At 44.4% G+C, this 24,272-nt stretch overlaps 1 protein-coding gene across 5 annotated transcripts in view; it reads right to left on the bottom strand.

Moving 5' to 3' along the window:
* Positions 1 to 24,272, bottom strand: part of FAM168A (family with sequence similarity 168 member A) — a 165,989-nt gene that overhangs the window by 81,800 nt on the left and 59,917 nt on the right. For 4 of the 5 annotated variants that reach the window (XM_085318074.1, XM_085318073.1, XM_085318078.1 and 1 more), the window contains one exon: positions 4,812 to 4,899. The exons of the other annotated variant lie outside the window; for it this stretch is intronic. In XM_085318074.1, coding sequence (XP_085174200.1) covers positions 4,812 to 4,899 — 88 coding nt within the window. The remainder of the gene's footprint in view (positions 1 to 4,811; positions 4,900 to 24,272) is intronic. 5 annotated transcript variants of the gene reach the window in all.

Consider the following 24,272-nt stretch of genomic DNA (forward strand, 5'->3'; position numbering starts at 1 on the left):
AAAAAAGATGCCACAGACCCAGGGAGACAGCATGATTTCTACATAAAAAGTATAAACCTGTTAGACGGAACTTTTCTCTAAATCATTAAAAAATTATAACTATTCTACGCTTTAAGCTGGAGCAGCAGCAGGCATAAATTCAGGAAGAACATCAGTGAAACACATTGCATCTTGCAGCAAGACCAGAGGCGAAGTATAACTACGATTCAGGGTCTTATTTGCTTTAGACTACTCTTCCGCTTCCCCGAAACACTTTGGCAAATCTCGTGCAGGACCAAACTTGCGAAGCGCTCCCCCTAAACATTCATTTCACATTAGGGTGCTGCAGAGGCTTCCTAAAAGCGCCTCTGGGCAGTTTAGGTTAATCCACTTTGGAAGTGCAGTTAAGCAGACCCCAGCCGCCCAAACACTTTTTATTAAAGGTGTCGGGGTCCTTCTGGTGAAAGGACGTGTTAACTAACCGTCCTCATGCCGGTGCTGGCCGGCTGCACCAGGCTGAGAGGGCAGAAGAGAGATGAAAGCAAAACAGCTGGGACAGAGTGAAAAAATTCAGGGAAGGAGCAATGCAAGGCGCAGTCTCCCAAGAAAGGACCGGCTCTTGCATCTCGACTTCACTCTCGGGCCATTTTATGTTGACTTCCCTTGGACTTTGCTGCCAAAACAAGCACAAAACAGGAGTCAAAAGTCAACAGTTTTCTCAACGTAGTAAGAGTTACCCCTTTCCACCTTGCACTTCCAGTCTATCAGACTGCATTACCGTGATCCGTCCCTTAAGACAAAAAGGCTGAAGGAAGGATCTTCCTGTGTCCTTTCACCACGGGAAACCACAAGAGAAAACAGGGCATTTGAGAAACGGTCAACGTGGCTGGCTGGCAGTGGGCAAGGTGGCCACGTTTTACTCGTGGTGGGAGCACTTGGACCTCGACAGAGAGTTAACATCTTGCTTTGTCSCACATACACTCACCTCTGAAGATGCATTTGACACTCCCTTCCCTCTCGAGGGCTGGGCACATCATCCGGACAAGGTAGAACCTCTCTAAAAACGATCTTTAGCAGACCTGCAGTAARTAATTCAGATACAGATCTCCAGGACGGGATGTACAACCAAGCAGAGACCACTCTGCAGAGCTGCCTACGTCCAAGTCACTCGCCAACACACCTCTCACTGTCAGAGACACACAAGCACTTCCAGGTCCCAATCCAACGTCTTGTAAGGGAAACATCAAAATTTCTTGCCTCTTACTCCCTCCCAACACATGAGCARCCAATCTGGTATAAAAAGTTTTACCAGATCTCTCACTAGCCCATCGAGTAAGGAAAATAACAAACAAGCAAAAGTGAAAAGAAAAATCAAATTAAACATGATTATTTAAACCAAAAGCAATCTATATATGAATCTATATGAAGCATTCACATTTAATACGTGAAAGCCACAAGACAGCAGAATTTAAATTGCCATTACCCTGATTACTATCCTGGTTTTCTTCCTATGCATATCCCACCTGAGTTTTATCCCTTACGGCTAGAAATTAATGGCTTATGCATGATCTTTAAAGACAAAAATTTAAGTAATATATACGCTATACCAGGTTTGGAGTAAAAAAAAATGAACTCTAAAGTGAACAGAGAACATAGCTTAGGGCTAACAGCCTTTACCTCAACTTTTTTACACTTCACTAGTGTTTTCAATTTCTATTTCTTACTTAATGTAGAAAGGAGAATAATTTTTCTTTTCAAACGTAACACTACTGWTATTAGAAACTGGCTTTGAAAATAGGTTTCCTTCTTTGTTATTTCTTCCGAAAGAAATCTGCCATACAAAACACTTAACTAAATAACACGGAAATAATCCAGGGTAATTTACATAGAGGGCATTTTCTGCAAGTCCTTGAGGTTCCCTGTACTACAGAATTCCCAGTAGTTTCCCCTTGTACCACAAAAAGATGAGATGTTTAAAAGAAATACTGTTTTTAACTATACCTCAAATCAAAATTTCAGGACAGGCATCATGAACTCTGTCTCACATTTTGCTTATGTGCTCTATCAACCAAGAGGCTCCAAGTGAACCATCTTCCTTCCAGCTGTTGGCTGATGGTCAGGACTGGGACAGTTCTTAATCCTCCAAATCTCTGATGAGCTCTTGGGATTTTGGAGGGGGGTGGTCACATAAGGGACAGCAGTCAATGTCCTTCCAGATCCAGCAGCATCAGATGCTTTAGTTAATATATTCAAAGCAATTTGAGAGGTGTCTMCGAGGTGTTAGAACTCTCTAACTTCATAGTTCTTCCGTGAAAAAAATCTCTCGTTGATCTACATGAGTTTAAACACTTCCAGAATAGCTTGTGATTATATAATAAACTGACACATAGCTTAATGAAGCAAGTTAAAGACTTGTAAATGAAGTCTAAGCATAGAAAGGAAGCCTTAGATGGGCGTAACTTTGCATTTCTCCTGTAAGAGACACAGCAGCTTTCTTTTCGTAATTTTGAGACCACCCTTAAGAGTGACCTGCCTCTGATATTTAAAGGACAAGATYTGTAAAATTTTCCCCACTTTTGCAATAAACCTTTAGTTTTTCCATCAAATATTGAAATGAATTCCTATTTAAAAGAGACTTTGTAACTCCGTTTGCCTAGGAAAGACCACAGCTCTTCGCTTGAACACTTTTTAAATTATTGTCTGTTTTGGGACTTCAGCCCACCATTCAGCTGTGAGGATTTAACCTCACAGCCATGCGGCCAAGTGCTCCTATGGTTCAGCTACGGCTTTGGTGTCCTGGGTTCAAACRCACACAGCAGCCACTTGAACCTTCACGTTCTCATGTTTTCACTGATGTTCCTAAGCATCTTGTCGTATTTCTTCAGGTCTGATCTGCCCTTGGCCTTCCCCCACCTCAAGGTCATCTTCCACATCTGCTGCTCATTTCTCTTCGCTCACTACGAATTATGGAGGTCGCAAATGGCTGAAGCGCTACGGTTTGGGATGAAACCAGTCTTGTGGGGCCAGCTACCACGACCACCACCGGAGCTGGAGCAAGGTGGCCAAGGCGGATGACATATATCTAAGTGCACAGGATAATCTCTGTGGTGATAAACCAGCAGGTTTCTGAGAGAGTAAAATTTACCTAGAAGATAATTTCCTCTTAATGTTGCCACTTGACTTATGCAGCAAGCAGTCACGTGCAATTCGTTCATTTAAAATAGAAATCACCCTTTAAAGTTCTCCTTCCAGAAAGGTCAAGTTTCAACCTCTATACAAGCCGCACCTCAATATTTAAAGAAAATTGCCTTAACAAGTGTCAGGAAGGCAGCTTCTAAAATATTTGGGATTGTTTGGAAGCCAAAAAAGAAAATCTACATTGAAGGGATATTAATGCAGGGTTTTGAACGCGTACAAAGTGARAAAGAAGGAGACTTATTCAAAACCATGCATGTGCTGGAAAGCACAAAATCCAGTAAGTGTGCCCTTACGAGCTCATCCGATCACCCAGCGCTGCTGCAATCTGCAGTCCTTCGCAGGATGGGAGTATTTCTGAAGAGACTATTATGTGCAGAGAAATTTTTTCTRAGCCTCTAGTGCTTTGACTGCGAGACCAAAGTTCCCCTGAGCTGCAGTAGCTCCCACAAAGCCACACGCATAAATTTGACATGGGAAGAAAAAAGAAAGCGTGAATAAAATATGTTGCAAAGCCTCTTTGAGGAACTCTCCACTCCGTGGAGTATCACGCTGGCCTCCTCATTGCAATGCAGCCAACTGTACCGATCTACTTGGAGAAACRTCTACCAAAGTCTACAGGAATATTCTGTAAATGAAGTAGCTGAGACATTGTTTGATGTTCATTCCCATCTTTCTGTTGACCACTTTACTCCATAAAGGCACTCCTCCAAACAGTTTCGCACTTCGGGGAGAAGTCAACACAGACAACTCACAAGGCAGACATGAAGGAAGCATTAATGCAAGATGGCATTTAATTGCTAATTACRCTCAACAAAATATTAGAAGACAGGATCTCATTTTTATAAGGTACCTACCAAGACTGATTTTATAAGGCACATACAAGATCAGAGGTACATCTGCTGGTAGATGTACTCCACAAGGAAGACCACAGATATACCCATGCTGAGATTATTTTCTTCTAACGCCCTATTCTCCCTCTGAGCCGAAGTCTCTCTGTATCAATACATTTTAGCCCACCATTAGTTATATAATTATGGCAAACATATTTCAATGCCTTTTCCAAGTACTGAAGACAACAGTGTTAGACAGTTCACTAAGTTCAAAAGAGAGACTTCACACTCAGGTATCAGGCTTGCTGTTCAACATAAGATTAAATCAAGCAATGCATAACATAAAAATAAAAGTCAATAATGTTCTTTAAATCATCATTTGTAATAACAACTTTATATTCTCCAAACGACTGTGTCTCTCCTGTGGGATCCTCACTACACCTGGCAGGATTATTTTAGCACGTGCATCCACGTGGCTCAACTCAGCCCTGCAGGCAAAGCCTCCAGTTCCCATCTGATTCTCCAGGGAACTTTCTGAGTGTTTGGTCTGTTTAAAGTTTTAGGTTTTTGGTCTTTTTCTTTCAAATTTCCAGGGAACCCTCTTTCTCAGGAGTTCGGATTCATTTCTTCTCTCTAGACTTACTGCACTGGCTTTGCTGAAGAGTTTTCCTGGCAAGTCACGTTCCCATCGGGCTCCCCGACGTGAACTGCCTTCATTTAAGGGATCCACTGCTCGTTAATCGTCCTCTGCTCTAACCGCGCAAGACGGACRTTCGTAAGGCAGTCGCTTAACGCCAAGCCTACCTGTGTACGCCATGTTCTTGGGATTTCCATAGGGAGCCCCAGGTTGAACGGGGCTGTAAACAGGGTTCATTGTGGAAGACCGGGAGCTCTGCAGACAAAAGGAGAAAAGCACAGTTGAGAAACTGGGCTTACGTCGTCTCTGCAAAGGCTCTTAGCTGTGCTTTCCGGTAGCCTTACCATGTTATAATTCGAGACACAAAGAGCTGCAAAGAAAAGGATTTACAACCAGATGTGACAACCAGACAGCATATTTAATAATTCAAGTTTCAGATATCTCAGTTAATTCCCCTGACTTCTTCCCCGCCGCCTACTCTGCCTCCAAATACACCTGGAGCAGAGCAATCCTGCTCACCCCTACCTTCAGGAGTACTCAGGATTCGCARTCCCACTTCCAGCAGGCAGTGAACAGAAGGGAAAAGCCACCAATTCAGCCCAGGACTTCACCCGCTTGGAGGAGTCGATGCTTTTTGGGCAGCAAAACCCCAGAGAGTAACGGCCCCTTCGGCAATTAGCAAGCACCAGGGCACGTGCCRCCGGCACGAGCGTTCGGCCGTAGCTGCCTCCTGCAAGCTCGCGCCCGCGTGGGAGGTCCTCCGCGCCACCGCGGAGCCCGTCGAGGCGCTCGGTGAAGACTTTAATAGCATTTCCGTTTATCCAATAAAGATGATTAAACAGTGCCGGGTTATCTTCGTCTGAGTTTTATTTAGAGAAAAGCAAGTAACCTGGGAATTTGTATCCACTGATTGTCAGTTAAGCAACGGCTCAGTTAATTATCTTAATAAAGCCCGTTCCCAGTTCTGATTACGGGAAAAATCACCCATTAAGCCTTATTAGGCAACACATTTGTCTCCACAGCTATCCAGTGACAACTCCAAACGTGAACCCCAAACRATCGTTCTTCAAATTGGGGGGTAGAGGGGTTTCGATGTCGTATTTTACAGTTCACAAAATAAAACCATTCTTCCCAAACAAGTCTCCCACGATTGATGCACAATTTGTTAGACCATTAACTCCTTCAGCTTTACTTCAGGATAGTAAACAAGTCAAATGTTAAATGTTAGCAACAATTGACTTGACAACAATTACTGCTTAATTAATTAGCTTCCCTCCGAACCCAAGTCAGCACAGAAGGAGCAATTCACCAAGCAAAGAAAACCACATTTATAAAGCAGGCTGGAAGAAAACGCTACAGACACCAAGATGCATGTTACAACAAGCAGCCAAGGCAGAAGTGGCTTCGGCAACACACAACACAGTTCATTAAAAACATGAAAATCAGGGCAAAACTCRACGTAGGTGAATCGTTATGGCATGGAAGCATAAGGACTTTACGGTTCCCAGAGCTGCTGCAACCTGGTCCTCCTACCTGTAAGCAGTACGCAGAGATATTGCTAAGTCTGAACCACGATGAAGAGCCACAGTATTGCTGCCAGGATCAGGGCACAGGCTCTCCCGACTTTTCCACATTTAAATTCTTCACACACACGTATGGGTCCCATCAAACGCGGGTGCTATCTCATCGCAGCAGATAGGGGACACGCTCAAATATACTGTGCACCTGCATAGGCAATATGAGAGCCCAACACTCACTGCTTTAACCACAAGGCTTTTTCTTTTGCAGATGAAGGCTAAATTCAAAACACATTAACATTCAGAAGATTGATTTGCTTTTCCCCGGTGATAAAGAAGTCRGATTTAAGCACAAACACTACGTCTGTTGTACGTCACATACGCATTAATTCTCTCAACAAATCATCAGACAAAACGCACCAAAATTTAACACAGGGAAGAAGTCACTTCCCTTGTTCAAAACCTGCAGGAGATGTTTCAGCCCAAGCAGGTATTTTTTTTCAGTAAATTGAAACCATCTGCAAGGAGAGACACCACAGGAGAGCGGTGGGGGGAACAGGCTGCCCGGACATGCCAGCACCCTGCAGCGCCCAGGCAGCTGCACCTGCACCACTCTAAACCCAGGCCAGCAAGCCAAAACCTCCTCTTTCCCATCTAWATGCCCTGATGAGGCCTCCTTCGATGATTTTTTTTTTTCTTTGCAATTCACAGCATCTCTCCGTGATTCAGATTCCACGTCAATGGCGGGAACACGGCACAAGGATATCTGGAACTTCTAATAGTCGCAAACCATTCTGACAGGGAAAAGCACTGTAAAACCACTGTGGAAATGTCTACGTTAACAAATACCTTGGTGCAATCGGAGATGAGCAGGAGATGAAAGCGGTTTGTCCTSAGGCCCCTACAGCTATGCTCTCTGCAGCCTGAAGGTCTCCTTTGGACTAGACTTAGTCTGGTCTTCTGCACAGTGTCCCCACCAGACACGCGTTTTACAGCTGTCTAATGGGCCATCACTGCTTTCCACCTCTACGTCCCCCAAGAGGTTGGGGTTCATGCGATGGGCACCTGGAGTGAAGCACCAAACCCACTCTGAACACTGAAACAACAAGGCTTTATAAGCGGGAGTCCCATCAGAAGTGCCGTACTGCTCTCAATTAAAACATTGCTAACATACATAGCTCAAGAGTTCCTCCTTGTACGTGACGCTTAGATAACCAAAGACAGATGCCACAAGTAGGACCTGAGAGAAAACGGAGAGAAGTCAGAGCTGCRAAGGCTTCTTGGCTATAACAGTTTAATCTCTAATAGGACTCCTCAGCCTGGAGAACAGCCCAGCAAGTCRTCGTCTTCTCCAGGCATCCCCCCAGACACACTGAGACTGGCTGTGAGGACCTTTCATCCGAGCCCATAGAGGCATCCTTACGTTCCCGGGAGAAAAGTCAATAGCTCTTCAGCACCAATAGCTCTTCAAACCAGGCTCCGCTCTCAGCATGTGCCTTGGCCCTCCACTACCAGCAGGGTTTTACGTTGCTCTGCAGAGGAAAGCAGGGCCATCGCAGCCCGACTTCACCCTTGCCCAGAAGGGCATGCAACCCGGTCCTACAAGAACAACCATCTAAGCCCAGAGCTGACTCAACTTGCTAACCCAGTGGAAAACAGTTCACGTGTCGCCGGGTTTGGGGGGAGCAGTTTAGCAAGCTGGGTTGGCTCTCTACTAACTCAACAAGCAAAGTTAGAGCAAACCAAGGGGCAAAATGGCCTTCAACCAGGAGCAGGGAAGGAGAGAGGGGGAGCATCGCAGGAGACCTTCTCAGCCTAGCAGCCTAAACGCTCCTTGAACGTAGGTGGGACGGAAAGCCGAGAATCTAGCCTTCACCAGTAACTTATTCCTTTAAAGGATAAAGCAACTTTTGCACCAGCGATGAATTGCTGATGTAGGTGGTATGTTTGCCCGGTCACGCGTGTAATGCTGCATCCTCATATGGAACAACTACGTAGTGACTGGAAAGCTTTTATCTAACTGCTAAGCACAGCACAACCRTTGCCGAGCGAGGCACACAACGCTAACGGACAAAAAATAAAGCAGCAAAATCAAATTAAAAGGCAACAGACTTGCTGGGACTCAGCAGATCGGGATTTCATGCTCCAAACTGTTAGTGCCTAAGGCAGTCACCTCACCCCACTGAGCTGACGCTCTTACATGCCTTGTCCATCAGACGGGACGCTCTCCCGAGCAGCGATGGCGTCATCCCCGCACTTGCACAGAGCCTGGCTCAACRCATGATCTCATTTGGGCTCTTCTGGGTGCAAAGGGTATACCTAAGTAAYGATTTGGTGAAAATTACTGCCTACACCTCGTGTGCAGTAGGTGAGGTAAGAAACAGGGAAAAAAAAWTCTTATTGAGAACGATGAAAAAAAAGAAGTGCTTTTTTAGCTAAGATAAAAAGATCGTAATTACATTAGAGGTTTGAGTGGGCTGTGAGGAAGAGGCTTGGGCTTCCTCTCTGTTTGGCATGCAGGGTGCTCTTTCCAGCCAGCAGGAAAGAGTAGATGCAAACAGCATTTCCGAGAGATGATTTTCTTTCTTTTTAGCATTTAGCATTAAAACACATTCACATGAGCGTCCAATACACCCTGCAAGACAATAATATTCAAAAATGCATTTTAAATTCATTACAGGCACCACATTGTGGCCTTCAAAAAGCCACACAGACATGAGAATGAAACAGGATTAGCCAAATTAAACCTCCTTCGTCACAGTATCTTGCAGCGCTTGCTCATGGCCATGAATACACAACAAAAAGCCTAATAGAAACAAATTATGAACAGAAAACACAAGCATTGCTGTATGGCATGAGGCATCCATAGCTTTTTAATTCCCACGACAGTGACGTTTGGTCGCTGAGAAGCTACCGAGACCCCACCACAAAGCTGACCTAGCAAGATCTCCAGCAGGAACGACATGGGAATTAACTGCTAGCAAACAGTCTCAGGATCCTTTCTGGCTGTAACTGGTAACATTTTTATCTATTTTATATCTTTCCCATGAAAATGCCTCCATCATGCTGGGAAGTTGCTCCAGATGAAGAGGAAACAGAAAAGCAGGACAGGTCAGCCCATGAGCCACCACCACCGTCTAGGTATTGCCCATAGAAACAGAGGAAGAGAAAGTCGACACTGAAGGAGCTCAAAATTCCAAAACAAAGGAATAAATGTGGCACACAAGACTCAGGAAGGTTATATTTTACTTTTTTTTTTTTTCAAATTAAGTGAATAAAGTCTTTATAAACATAGTGTTACAAATAAATATACTTCATAGCGTTCTTCAAATTGACACCAACTGAAAGGCACATCTTTCATTCKCAAAAATTAAATAATAAATCTAAGTTTAGGTAATACTGTGAAGAAAAGAGTAAATAATGCAAACRTGAGCTCTTCTGGATAAGAGACACCGACTCTGCCTTAATCATTTGTGAAATCGGGATGCAAGGCCTTTTGAAAGACTTGTTTCTTATGTTTTCTTTTGAAATATAGTCTTATTTTCTCCTCTGGGTGTTTGCACATAATGTACYAAATATTTATTTATTTCATAGAGGAAAGCAGAGAACCAAACACTAGAGAACACGAGCAAAGATAAAAGACAAACCCCAAAGATACATTTCTTCCGTGATCTGCATATCCCCTCTTCACATTCATTTTATACAAATCACATGCTAACAGCATTCAGCCCAAAACCTCCTTGAACATGACGAGACCTCCTGACTTTACTTTCACTCAAATTCCAATAACTTCCTGACAATTTTTTCAGTTAAGTCATTTGCAGCTTGACCCTCACTTGGGAGCCATGAAACAATAATTAAATTGATTTCCAATTCATCTGCTAAGGGTCGATCTAGGCAAGCTACAAGGCTACATCTCATCTTTCCCCAAATAAACCTGCGAGGACAGCACGTACGGTCTCAKAGATTCATTTAATATGATTTAGTTTTCCACAACCACACACTTGCTGTTTACGAAGCATTATTGCAACTAAACATCAACTGAACATATCTCAAGCGAAGCAAAGTATTTAACCTGTTCAAGATTTTATTAAGAAAAAAAAATCAGGTCGAAGTGCATACAATTTTAAATAATCTTCTATTAATAGATCATATAGTAATAAAACAAAACGCAAATAAAAAACAAAATCAGTCTAAATCAAGAAGTCAAAGACAGACCAGACTCCTCAAAAAGTGTAAGGCTTCAYCTAGCAGTAAATTATTAATGGTGGCTCTTGTCTGCAGAGTAMGTCCACTTCTGCCGTCCCTTTGATTATATTTCAGCTACACCTTGCTGTTTATACATATCTAGCTAGGGCACCATTTGGAGCCTGAATATTCCTTTTCTCCCACAGTTCTCCTCATTCCTCATCCAAGCCAACACAAGGGCCTCACTTCCACAGGAAACTTCATCTCCGCTCTAATCTTGCTTTACCTGGATAACTGCAGACTCCAGCTYCCCAGAGCCGAGCAACGTAGCACGMCGCTTCACAAATTCATGTGGCAGCRGCAGAACTGGTATCCTTGTCCTCAAATCGTCCCACCGACCACAAAATCACAGCCTAGTTGAGGYTGGAAGAGACCTCTGGAGATCATCTAGTCCAGCCCCCCTGCTCAAGTAGGGTCACCTAGAGTATGTTTCCAAGGATTTTATCAATATGGCTTTTGAAGATCTCCAATACTTCTATTAATTTTAAAATTCAGGTCCTATTGCCATCTTTATTTATAAAAGCCCAGGAAGTGCTATCTAGCCGCAAGAGCTAGGCAAGAAGCTCTTCCTCTGTGCTGAGAAAACATTCACTATTTCAAATGGTAGGAAGCTCTGCATGGTTTTACGCTAGCAAAATTCCGAATTAGATGAGCTAGTTTAAACCATATCCCCTCCATTTGGGAGGCTGCAACTTGGATACACCACAGAAAGAGCATGGTAAGAACATATTTGAAGCATGGCCATTACCTGATGCCTTTGTGGACGTTCAACACCAAAACACTGACGGTGTTTAATTCAACAATACACTTAATGCAGCTAGTTAKTACTGCAACGTCATTTGGGTACAGTCTTTCACGTACGTGTTTGTGGCTCTAAACATGAGTAAGTTACATTATTCGTTAGTTACACTGACAATTTATCTCCTTTGTAGACGTTTTACATCCCACCACTTCAGCAATCAGAAAGACACACGTATTGGTACCAGAACAGCCTAGGAGCCCTGGGGTTCTGCCAACAAGCCAGCTAAAACGCCGGCCGCTGCCGAAAGAACTTGCCATCAAGGACAAACCAACAGGCACACAGACAGCCCAAAAACATGCAGAGGAACTGAGACCTCCCCGACCCGATACTGCCTGCTGATGTCATGCACCACCGCGACGGTTCTCATGCGATGAAACATTAGCTGCAGAGCTGAAACGCAGACCAGGGAYGGAGGTGGAGATTCAAGACAACTGGGAAATGCTCCCAAGGCTGCTGTGGAGAGAAGGATTTCTGTAAAGCCCTGAACGTACTAAATCTCAAAAAGCAGATATGGGAAAAAATAAGAAAGAGCTGGATATTTTACAATATCCCAGCAAGGCCGGTAATACCTATCCGTGCACTGGGGTGAGTGAGGCACAGGCAGGTGACAGGGACTGGTTGGGAGTCACCTAGCCAAGCCCATAAGGAATCACACTTCCGTCATCCGTTGCTCTCTCTCAAATAAACAACTAAATCCACAAGCATCTCATTGGAGAAAAGTTTGGCATCCATAAAGGGAACAAGCCCTGGTGCCTGCACCATATTAAAAATTAAACAGCTAATTTATAAGCACAAAGCTGCTCTTGACTTCTAAATTTACTGAGCTCATGCTACCCCAAAATAAATACTGAGGCATGGAAAAGCTTGACCTTTCGGTTGCTGAAGTCTGTGTTCTGCTAAAAGTCAAGGGATCCAAATAATTTGACGATTCAATTATGCTAGACATATAAAAATATAGCAGAGAAAATCCTCATCCTGAAGAAGCAAGACACATATGAGGAACACCGAACCACTGCGATTAGTGGTTGTTGCACTCAGTAAGAGCAAATGGGTGCTCAGTGAGCCCAGGCGTGCTACAGAAAACCAACAACAGCTTGTGTGTCATATACTTTGAATTAAGTAGAGCTTACAAAARAAATACCTTTATGGGCTTCAGTAAAACAGAAGCCAGTTTGCCTACAACAAAACTTCAGCAATGAGAAAAGCATTAGACTAACACAACTGATTTTATATTAAATAGTTTGTTTCCAGACAACACAATGTCTGTAGRCAGATGAATTTTGCAAGATAAATTCCTTGCCTTGTATCTACAAGGGTAGAYAGAACCCATACACGGGTTGCACCAGAAGGTAACCAACAAATTACTTAAATACATTTGTTCATTTTTTTTAAAATGGCAGAAAGATCACAAGCTCCTATTCTGCAAATAAAAAGATTTCTCAGAAGACTCGGTTCAGTTGTCAGATATTAAGGGTGACCARTATCAAAATACCGATCTATCTCTTGATAGAGCCCTATGATTCTATGATTCTACGTATCCAGCTTCAGATGTGCAGGGTCCCCAACACAAAGATGTGCATGCAGCTGTGGAACTGCAGATCCCACAGAGAAGTAAAAGATATTTTGTGTCCTCTGTGTCGCTAAAGACATTCTCAAACCACTTTATTAAGTTATTCCTGCTAATTTATTTAACCTGAGGCTTTGCTGGCTTTCCCTTTGGCAATGAACCCTGCACTCCGACTGAGTCATGTCCTCCTCCACTTGATTACCTCGATTCTTTTATCTTAATGAGCCTTGTTCACCACGTTTTGCTGAAAAGACTTCTCAGGACACACAGTTTGAAGATGGGTTCCTGGTTAACAACTACATTTCTTTCCTYTTCGGATTCATTTGCCTTGAACTGACAGGGGGCAACAGCCACAAACTGCAGCATGGGAGATAAAGTTGGCCATTAGGRAAAGCTTTCTGATATGGAAGGATCTGCACAGGAACAGGTTTTCTGGAGATTTTTAGGGATCTCCATCCAGGGAGCTTTTGAAGACTGGTCTACCTGAGGCCATGGCTAACCTGATTTGGTGCTGGTACAGCTCCACTTTGACCTAAGGGACTAGATGACTCTGGAGGTCCAGTTCAACCAACATTTCTAGGATGGGATCTCAATTCCAAAATAGTTTGTGCTGTAAATATTCATTTCTCAGATCCCTATCTCCCGCCACAGTCTCAAGCCACAGCTTTCTGGATCTCAGCCGTAATTACTCCCCAAATAACTTTCCAAAGGCTTAGGACTTTCCTAGTAGCCCCAAGTCATACGTTCCCTTGATACGTGGTAGGATACCAGAAATCCTGGGCTGAAAGGGAGAGCATTCACACTTTTATTGATTTCTATACTATCACATATCAGTAAAACAGACAATTTAAGGAKGCCTCAAAAGATCATGAAAACTTACTCACCACATTAGCTATGATACTAAACAACCCGAATGATCATGGTGCTTGTCAAACACYATTCTTCTCTTCAGTTAGGCAGACAAGAACTGGTTTTCAAACTGGATCTAACTGACATTATAAATCAATTTAGCACAGATTTGAACTACCATAAAATTACTGAAACCGGTCAGAAAATTTCCCTGGATTRTAACTATCTATCCTAGAACACAATGATTGTTTTCATCCTTTTACTGTAAAAAAACAAAATAATGTTCTCAGCTGCTTTTATTTCCTGAGACTTCTTGAGCTGCTTCAGACCTCTCACCGGCAGCCACCGCTGCTCCTCCTAAGAGGAGCTAAATTTCAGTAGTCACACATGAATTGTCTCTCTCTGAAAACTATTTTCTGACTAGTTTTATATTACTAATAAACTTCTGCTCCTCCAAGCATTTTTTAAATATTAAGTAATCCATAATATTAGTAGTAGTAGCAATAATAATAATAATCATCTAAAATATTAATTMAACTGCTGCAGCTTCTTTTTATAGACGATGAAAAGGCTGAAGGAGTTCAGTTAAGCGCCTTGCTCAAGGTGAGCAAACCCACTGTGCTAAGACGCAGCTTCAGGTTTTCCTCATGTTCAGATGGCACTTCTAGTGTTTCTAGCGTTGTGCCTGTTTCTTCTCATCCTATCACCAGGCACCACTGAAAAGAGTCCGGTCCCATTCTCTTGACACCCTCCCTTCAGATGCTTWTACGCATTGATAAGGTATCTGCTGAGTCTTCCCTTCTCCAGGCTCGCTCTTGGACTGGGGAGCCCRGWWCTGGACACAGCACTCGAGATGAGGCCTCCCCAGGGCTGAGAGGGAGAGAATCACCTCCATTAACCTGCTGGCAACACTCTTCCTAATGCACCCCAGGACACCATTGGCCTTCTTGGCCACAAGGGCACATWGCTGGCTCATGGTCAACTTGTTGTCCACCAGGACTCCCAAGTCCTTCTCCATAGAGCTGCTCTCCAGAAGRTCAGTCCTCAACCTGTACTGGTGCATAGGGTTATTCCTCCGTAAGTGCAGGACCCTGCACTTGCCCTTGTTGAACCTCACGAGATTCTCCTCTGCCCAATTCTCCAGCCTGTCCAGGTCCCTCTGAATGGCAGCACAGCMCTCTGAGGTATCAGCCACTCCTCACAGCTTGGTATCATCAGCAAACCTGCTGTGGAGGCACTCCATCCTATCACCCASATCACTGATGAAGAGGTTGAACAATGCTGGAGCCAGTACTGAGCCCTGGGGGACACCACCAGCTACAGGCCTCCAACTAGACTTTGCACCACTGAGCACACCCCTCCGAGCTCTGCCTTTCAGCCATTTTTAATCCACTTCACTGTCTACTTATCTATCCTGCACTTCCTGAGCTTGCCTATGAGGATGTTATAGGAGACATGGTCAAAAGACTTGCTGAAGTGAAAGAAAACATCCACTGCTTTCCCCTCAGTTCACTGCTCTCCTAGTTCCCCGGGTCCTCCTTCTTGCCCTTTTTGAAGATTGTAGTAACACGAGCCTCCTTCCAGTCCTCAGGCACCTCTGCTGTTCTCCRTGTCTTTAAAAGTAATTTAAAAGGTGCCGCAAGTATCATACTGGAAAAGGAGTCAAAAGAGAGACTACAGCAGTGACTCGACTGTGCAGTTCCTTGCATTTGGCATACCCAAATCACAGCAGTTATGTGAACTCTCATTTTCAYTTCAGCCTACAATATAACATTCTTTTTTCTTTTCCATTGGGTCAGACCAAGCTGTATTAACCAATTTCTGACAGAAAATTTTCAATATCAGGGAAAAAAACACATTATTCTCAGAGATGTGTTTTAATTTACATTTTGTTCAAAATTTCCAACCACTGCCACTAATTACCTTCCTTCAGTTCTTGTAATTACTCCCCTCGGTATGGGAAAATCACTTTCCAGCCATTTCGTTAATACTGAAAACATTGCTCCTTCCCACGCATTACAATAGGATAAAAATCTAAATTTGMTTCTAAATGGATTATATAATACGAAGTTGACACACCAGAAACACAATATATTTCTAGAATTAAAATCCAGCGAGGGCAGAGATGTCCTTTTAATAATATATGGGACAGAATCCTCTAGGCTTTGTTTGGTGAGCGTCCAAATTCACCTTGCTGCAGGTTTTGACTATGTGATTTATTAGCCACGATGGTTCCTCATTGTCCTCTAAAAATCTCCTCCCAGGTTCTCCCTTCTGGCAGTGGGCTTCCTTCTCTGGCCAAGGCTGGGAACCCCAGGACACCAGCAAGAAACACGGAGCACTCCTCTGGTGCCAGCTCTTCCCCACCGATAGGCAGGACACCAAAGCCCTGCCTTTCCTCTCATCATTTTARTCATTCTGCTGCAAGGATAAAGACAGGGCTACACAGACAGGCAAAGATCAAGACTAGCTGCACATGGAGGGATCAATCCTCCGCAACAATCCCTTCTTCCTTAATTRTTTTGTAATCTTTGTTCTGAAACACAGTCGGATCAGGAAAGACGAAGGAGAACGCAGGCTCAATCCGTTAGCAGAAACGGAGCTTTGGCAAGAGGTTTGTCTATCATCCTCCTTTAGAAATTAATTTTGTGCTGGCAAAGGTACCGTATTAACAAACCTTGGAGACTGCAAATCTTTCCTATCCATAGCATGGCGCAAACTGGCATCCTTTCACGAGGTTTGGAAAGCTCTCTACAAGGAAGTAGAACAACCACCAGATCTGCATTGGTTTTGGTGTGCCTGATGCTACCAAAGACCAATGCCTGGCTACTATATACTGCAAAAGTGCGACCACTTAAAAAAATACATATAGGAGCCCTACTGGTTTTTTCAGATGAACATTGCTAAGTGGTGAGTAAATAAAGCTCAAGTTCAGAAAATACAAAATTTGCATCTATCATAAGCAGAATTCACACTTGGCTTTTACTTCCTACAGGAATAAGGAACAGTCAATGCAATAATAATAATAATAATAAAATAAAATAAAGAGATGCAAGCCCAATGGCTATTATAAGCCATCAAAATATATATTATTGACCTGTTGAAAAAGAAACTTTGTGGAGGAGGACCTGGGAGTGCTGGTGGACAACAAGTTGACCATGACCCAGCAATGTGCCCTGGTGGCCAGGAAGGCCAATGGTCTCCTGGGGTGCATTAGGMAGAGTGTTGCCAGCAGGTGGAGGGAGGTGATCCTGCCCCTCTGCTCAGCTCTGGGGAGGCCTCRTCTCGAGTGCTGTGTCCAGTTCTGRGCTCCCCTGTACAAGAGACACATGGTACTGGAGAGAGTCCAGCGTAGGGCTATGAAGATGATCAGAGGGCTGGAGCCTCCCTCCTACAACRAAAGGCTGCAAGAGACTGWGAGAGYGAYAGAGCACTGGAACAGGTAGCCCAGAGAGGTTGTGGAATCCCCTTCTCTGGAAATATTTAAAAACCCACCTGGACATGATCCCGTGCAACATGCTCAAGGTGACCCTGCCTGAGCAGGGAGGTTGGCCTAGATGATCTCCAGAGATCCCTTCCAACCTCAGTCATTCTGTGATTCTGTGATATAATTAAATTTGAAAACGTGAAATAGTTTACTTAAATGCTAAATACTTATTTAATCACATCCACCTCTCAAGTATCCAAGGTAAGTGGGATACCAGATGGTCTAGAGGCTGCTCCCCAGTATCCAAGAGATCTACCAATGTTTTGAGGAAAGCCTAAGGACCACCAGATCAGGCTCTGGCCCCTGCTATCTTTTCATCCCTCCTGTTCCCCTCACCTCACTGCCTATATAGCTGAATCATGCAGCTCTTCTGGGCAGCAGCACATGGGCAAGGGGGAAGAAGGAGAGGGATCATCCTCCCTCCTGCCACGTCCCTTCACTGCTGCAAATGCCCACCCGTTTCTAGGCAAAAGTCTTGGCTAATGTACTTCTGTTTTGCATATCTAACTCACGTTATATTTGAATTTTCTTACTACGCAGTATTGCCTTTAGAGAGCCTAACTGAATCTAAGGCTCCATGGGTAGATGCTGCAGAAGCTCTTGCTAGGACAGGGTTTCCCCAGTGTATCATCAGAGGTGGGTGCAACACAGAAAGCATGTTTAAGCAAGGTGACCATCATCTGCTTTTGCAGCTCACAGAAAGCAAAGGGATAAAAGCCCACTGCAAGCCAACAGTTAGCACTTTTCATAGGTTTCTAGACTTTCCTTCCTAAAGAGATCATGTTATTTTCAAACAATTGCAATTACCAAAATTTTTCATGAAAGTAATATTAAAAAAGAAAACATGTTAAATTATTGAAGGATATAGCACAACATTAAACCTCAAGAGGGCATCTTGCAATGATATTATTAATTTAATTCACAAATCTGTCATTCACATTAGTTTAGGCTTGAGGAATGCCAGAGCCTCCACACAGAGAGCTACAATGACTTTCGATTTAGCAGTGATAAAAATCTTATTTTCTATCAATCAGTGTCCCTTTGATGCTATGGGTCTCGCTCTGAAAAAGAAGTCTAAAAGCTTTAATTTGCTACAGAATGGCTTAATTTCATGTTAATCCCCATCATGAGAAACCAATTTTACAATTAAAAAAAAAAAAAAACTACAGTCAACAGATTACTCCAAATCTTACGCACATGCTGCTGCTACAGCTCAGATTGCCTCTGCAAAATCTGCTTAATTACAGCTTGCCTAAGCTTTCTGCATTTCTAATATAATTTCAGTATTATTATAGGTATAAAGGCAAAAGCTTAACGGAAGACCGAACGTATAATCTGCAAAATCAAGCGAAATCCAACTTTTCACATCTCCGGCGAGGTCTCAGCACCACAACCAATAAAACAGAAACAACGCATCAGAACAGGCGCCGGCCGCTCGCTTACGCGGACGCGCGGTAATTGCTGGGTCTCGTTACCGAAGGCAGCGTGGAGTCAGGCACCGGCGCGCCGCCCGCCCGCGTTGAGCGGCCGGCTCCGCGTTGCGACCCGGGGCGCTACCTTAGGGGCGCTTCGGGCCAGGCCCGTCTTCCGCACGCTCCGCAGAGAGCCTGGCCGTACGCGAGACCAACCTGAACACGAGCTTTACGGCTTCCCGCTCCTCATTTGTGCCTTTGCAAGGAAGAAAACAGGCCCTTCATTTGCAACCAGTTTGTGACACCTTATTTTCCCCCTGATGAAATCACGCTCATAATAACCCTTTTGCCATCGTTCTCCAGAACGATTCAGTTTGTGTCTTAAATTAATTCTACTTTATCAATCATCCCACAGGCACATACCACCTATTCAAGTGCTTCCCTTTCCCCAAACCTTTTTCCTACCCTGATGATGCTTTCATCACTGTTACTGGTGATGACAAACATACGGCCTGGCAAGGTACTCATTTTTTAAGACTCAGTCTACAGTCAGTTTTTAATGAATTAACAGATTTGTTTTCACATGCTCAAAAAAATGAGTTCAATATTCCAAGACAGCGTTCTGTGAAATACTTAAAATGCCACAGCAAACCCAACAGAAATGGTTTCAGTTCAAAGGTCAATTCAGTTTTAACAAACAGCTTCCAAYGGTGCGGAAGAATGGATGTCTGGAGAAGAACTAACAAGGAACCGTGGTCCATCGACCACGGATCAAATCGAACACGGTAAGCACAGTAAAATCCCCGGCGGCCCAACATATTCCGACGGTAAGAGAGAAAATTGGCTGGATACGCCTCCTCCGCGAGACCAGCCCAAAGGGGGTCGACAAGGCGACCGGCAGAGAGAGCAGACGCAGAGCACGGGGCAGGACCTGGGAGAGCTTCGCGTGGCTTCCCGGGCAGCGCAATAAAAAAAACTCCTTCAAATAACTAATTCTCAAAATAAAAAAAAAAGAAAAAAGGCCTTGATGGAAGGAAAAGGAGGGCAAATTAAGAGCGTAATCACGGAGAGTGTAATCTGGAGAGCCCGGGAACTACCCTTCACGAAGAACCAGCATTGCACAGCCAGGCAGCTCTCAAAAATTCATAATAATAATAATAATAATAATAATTCCTGCCAGCACCCCTCCGCCTGGCAAAGCGCTCCCAGCCACGCGACGGGGGCGCGTGCCGCCGCCGCCCCTCCTGCGTCTGCCGAACCAACGCAGCCTCCGCGGGGAGGCAGGGATTCTCCCTGGAGGAGAGGGAGACGGCTGCAATAACCCGCTCAAGTGCCAAACCTGCCGTCGGTAGCGTCAAAGCGTCAGGTGAAATCCTAACGGCAAACTGGACACTGCGGCTCTCGCACGGCGAATTCTTCTTACGGTACGTGACTTGTAAAACGTTGTGAGGATCTTTAAAAAAAAAAATGTGATCAATGGGAAAGCCGTTTATGCAAGGAAAAAAGGAAAATACTAATTAAGGAACACAAATGGACTGGATTATACACTCAGAGAAAGAAAACACAGAGGTGTTGGGAAGCGTTTCAAAATGAAAAAGCAGCAAGAGGATCCCCAGGTCCAAAACTGGGAGCTGAGGAGGCTGAGTCACAGCAGCTATATTTGGTATAAATCCAAAAGAATCATTCCTAAAATAGGTTTAAAATCGTACTAAGAAAGAGAAAAAGGAAATTCCATTGCAAATATAGAAAGACCTAGTCTCAGAGTTTACCACAGTAGYGAAAGCTCAGGGGTCACTAGCCTCCAAAGCTAGTGAAACACTGGAGCGGTCAAAGAGGATCTTTGTTCAACATAACCCTGGATTACAAAAGAGAATCCAGAATTTGACACTTTTTTCCCCTAGAACTAGCGTGCTTCTTTTTTTTTTCTTTTTTTTTTAAAGCAGCCCAATATCTTCTCCAAAAAACACATAAAGCTTCACACAGATGCAGTGAGAACTCTAGARCTTTACTTTCCCAGAGATAACGAGACCAAATAAAGAGCGTTTCAGAAAGGTCTTTAAGCACACACAAGGCAGAAGAAGTTSAAGCACTCTCAAGTTTCCCCAAAAGATTGTCCTTCCAGCCCACGAGCTCAGGTACCTTCTCTCTGCTCCCCTCTTTCGCTGCATCTGGACAACATCCCTTTGCCAACCCACCCGCTCTTGCATYGGAAGAGCGTAAGCCTTCCTGCAAGCCTGGCTCACGGACCAGCTCTTCGCCCAGCGGGGCCAGTCAGAGCAAGGTGCTTCAAGGTTGGCCCCCAAATAATTCAAATATTCACCTGTTTGTATTTGAAAAACGTTATAGCTTGCCTGGAACGAACAAATACTTCCCGTGTCTCAGCCGATGCAGCAAGCCAAGCGCTGGTTAACTGCAYGGTTAACCTGACTCTCCACGGGCACTTCCCCCTAACTCCACGGTTGCTCTGGGCAAGGAGGATTCATCTTGCACATTTCTGGCATGCAGGTATTTGCCCCCCAACAGATCACTCTTATTATACGGCTTTGCTCCTCTTAACCCATTTGGGCACCTCAGAACCAGTTATTTTGGGGGTTGTTCCCCTCTGCAGTGTAAGATCATCTGAGGTGCTTTTCTCAAAAACCTGACCTTTGAAGGAAAAAGTCCGGGGAAACTCAAACAAATGCAAGTTGTTCTTTCTGGAGGCAGGTTCCAGAGTCTGTTTTCCAACACTGAAGTTTRTTTTTATTCACTGGCCTAAAACGTTAGAGTACTTTCCACTTTCCACCTAGTAGACAGAACACACAGAGGTATACGATGCACTTGCAMAAGTATTGCACAGAGCAATTTAGGCTGCTTAAGTAAAACATCATCTATCAAATTTCCTTCTATATCATTACATGTTCTGTATGTATATTTATATATCATGCTTCTTATCCTGCATTAATTTGGCAAACTGTAACTCTAATTATTTGGCTGCTAATTATGTTACTCCAAAAAAGTTAAGATAGCCATCACTTCCTTCTCAACACCAGACTCTTGGCAATTACACGTGTAGTCTGATTTAAAATGGTTTTAATCTGCTAATCTGAGGTCTGCTTCCGCACCTCTCTCCATGACTCTCTAATGGCACCTGGCCAGTCTCCCGCGCAGCTCAGTAAAGCGAGGTGGTTCAGGGGAACGCAGCATGCACGTCTAGCACGTCGAGGCCAGCAAGGCTGCGAAGCTATTCCTATCCAAAGCATAGTCCACCTGTGAAAAATAAGGCAGAGGTTTATTTTGTCTCCCTGCTCCCTCCTGAGCAGTTCAAGTTTGGATAATGAGGTGATCTGCCTGTCTATGCCCCAGATCCTACATATTTTCCTGACATAAGTTAGAGCCTTCACATGGCTCCCTATAAATTCCTGACAGATATGTCATCGATCTGTCCAACAACTATGAGTGGGCTCAGCTTAAACCAAAGCTTCTCCACACAGTTTAGCAATCAGGACTAACTTAATTATGTCATGAATCCTTTTGGGGAAAACAGATGCAACAAAATTAAGATGACACATCTGTGAAGCATATGCAGTAGTCGAAGCTACAGGCCTAATGGAGAGGTGACTATATGAGGTTCTGCAGCTTGGCTGACAGAGAAAGTCAGACTAGATGACTTCAATGGGCCCTTCAAGCCTCTAAAAATTGATTAAATCTGTTCAATAGGGAGGTCTAGGAAAGCCTTCCTGCAACGGAAGCAGGAGTACAACCGACGGCACCTCCGCAGCCCACCCACGCTCACTGYGAGCAACTGCCAGGTCTTGGTCTGCTCCCTCAGTTGCAAATAGGCTGAAGATGAATCATTACGGATCTGTGGACTTTCGGTACAGAGGATCACTTTCCCAGCTCCAGTCTTCCATAGCTGCTGTACAGCTGCAACTGTTACACTTTGCCAAGAGCAGGYATTTCATGTACAAATACTACAGACACATTTACAGGAATGGATCCTCCACTCAGCATCGCCTTGAAATAATGCTTCAGGTCTCGTAACCAGCAGGGCTTTTCAATCCAGCTTCTGCAAGAACTACCCCATGAGGAGCTGGCAAAKTTATACAATTTTCAAGGCAGATCTCTGATTTCTTTGAAGGACTTTAGTTACAAGTTTATGAACATTTCTATTTTGGTTCTGATGCCATGAACAGTAACTTTGTACTTCCTAAACCACGGACTTGCACTGCTGCTTTAAACGAGGCACAAAAAGCCAAATGAATTGCACTTCTTAAGAGTCTGCATCAGCAGAGCTCGAGGCATCCCCGTTCGGAAGGCCCAGGAAAGCTGTCACACACAAACCCTGCACCGGCTGCGCGGGAGGCAGCGAGTACAACCCCCGGCAGCCCGGGGAGCACAAGCAGCACTCATCTCWGCACACCGTCTCGCAGAGCTTTGGTTGCGTACCGCTGCTAAGAGGATACCAAGGCAGAAATGTAGCAGTTGTGCAGGTGTTCAGAGGTAGCTCTTCTCAAYCATCAGGGCAGCGAGTGTTTGCAAAAAACAAATGGTGAGGGAGGAGGAGGGGGAGGAGGAGGAGAAGGACTGCCATCAAAGGCCAGTTGGAGGGGGGCAACAGGCTCCTCAACAGAATGAGAAACAATATACAGGGTGAAAAGAGGCCGCAAAGTGCTTATGTGTGAAAAGATGAAGGCGAGGAGTCAGTAGAGGGATGTAAACAGGGGGACAACTCGGTCACAAGGACAACTGAGAAGATGATTTCTGTAGTCCAAAGGATGGACATTATCTTACAGAATTCTCACCTAGTCCCTCCCCATGATGGAGAGGAGATAGCAGCACCGATATTATCTTGTTAATAAGCAGATCTGCAATGAAGTAATTTGTCCCAGTCTGAACAGTGAGCAGATCTGGAGCTCCATGACATCCAAGTTAAGGCTCTAAGGAGCTTCCTAGAAGGCCAGTGGTATTAACAGATGTTTCRAGGCTGGAAAACACTCCATAAAGAGCTCATCCACCTCTGGAGACTGGATATGAGCAGTTTGGGAATAAAAATGGGATTCTGTGGCAGGGTATCCRTAGTTACCTCTGCTCAAGGGCAACACAGTTCCCCTGAGGGTAAAGACGATTAGRGGAATGACGGGTAAACTATGGGGGCAGAGAAGGCCAAACAAGGATGGCTGGAGTTTTCCAGGCAGCCAGGATTTCTTCCAGCCCCACGTATTTTTGGAGAATCTCAAGAACTGGAAAGTGATCAACTACTCACCAGGCAATAACACCTTCTCTGGGGACCGCTTCCCAGTTCTTTCACTGTACAGACGCAATTTAGCATCACCACGAGTGCACACACAAGGTCTATCATTAGTGGACCTGGAATATGGACTGGCAACAGCAACCCTTAAGCCACAAGAGGACAGCTGAGGGKAAAATAACTCTACTTTCCAGTTCTTGCTTTAGGAGTCTCAGCATCTGCGGCTGAATCCAGATAGCCAAGGACATGGCCACACAACACTAGCCATTTTTTTAGCTATAAAATGTGGGAGACCAGAAGAAGTAGAGAGAGGATGAAAAAGACTCAGCAAAACAAACTCTCTCTCTCTCTCTCTCTCTCCTGGAGCAGAGGAGTGATCTCAGCCAGCCGTGGGGGCATCAGCAGCTCCCGCTGAGCTCAGACGCAGCTGTGTCAGCTCCTGGGAGATAAGCCAGTAGGGGCTAGTGCAGGTGACAAGGGTGCTAGCTCAGATGGTAAGCAGACTCCAGCCTAAAG

The sequence above is a fragment of the Rhea americana genome, unplaced genomic scaffold, assembly GCF_003343005.1.
Source record: "Rhea americana isolate MKP2758 unplaced genomic scaffold, rheAme1 scaffold_516, whole genome shotgun sequence".
Taxonomy (NCBI): domain Eukaryota; kingdom Metazoa; phylum Chordata; class Aves; order Rheiformes; family Rheidae; genus Rhea; species Rhea americana.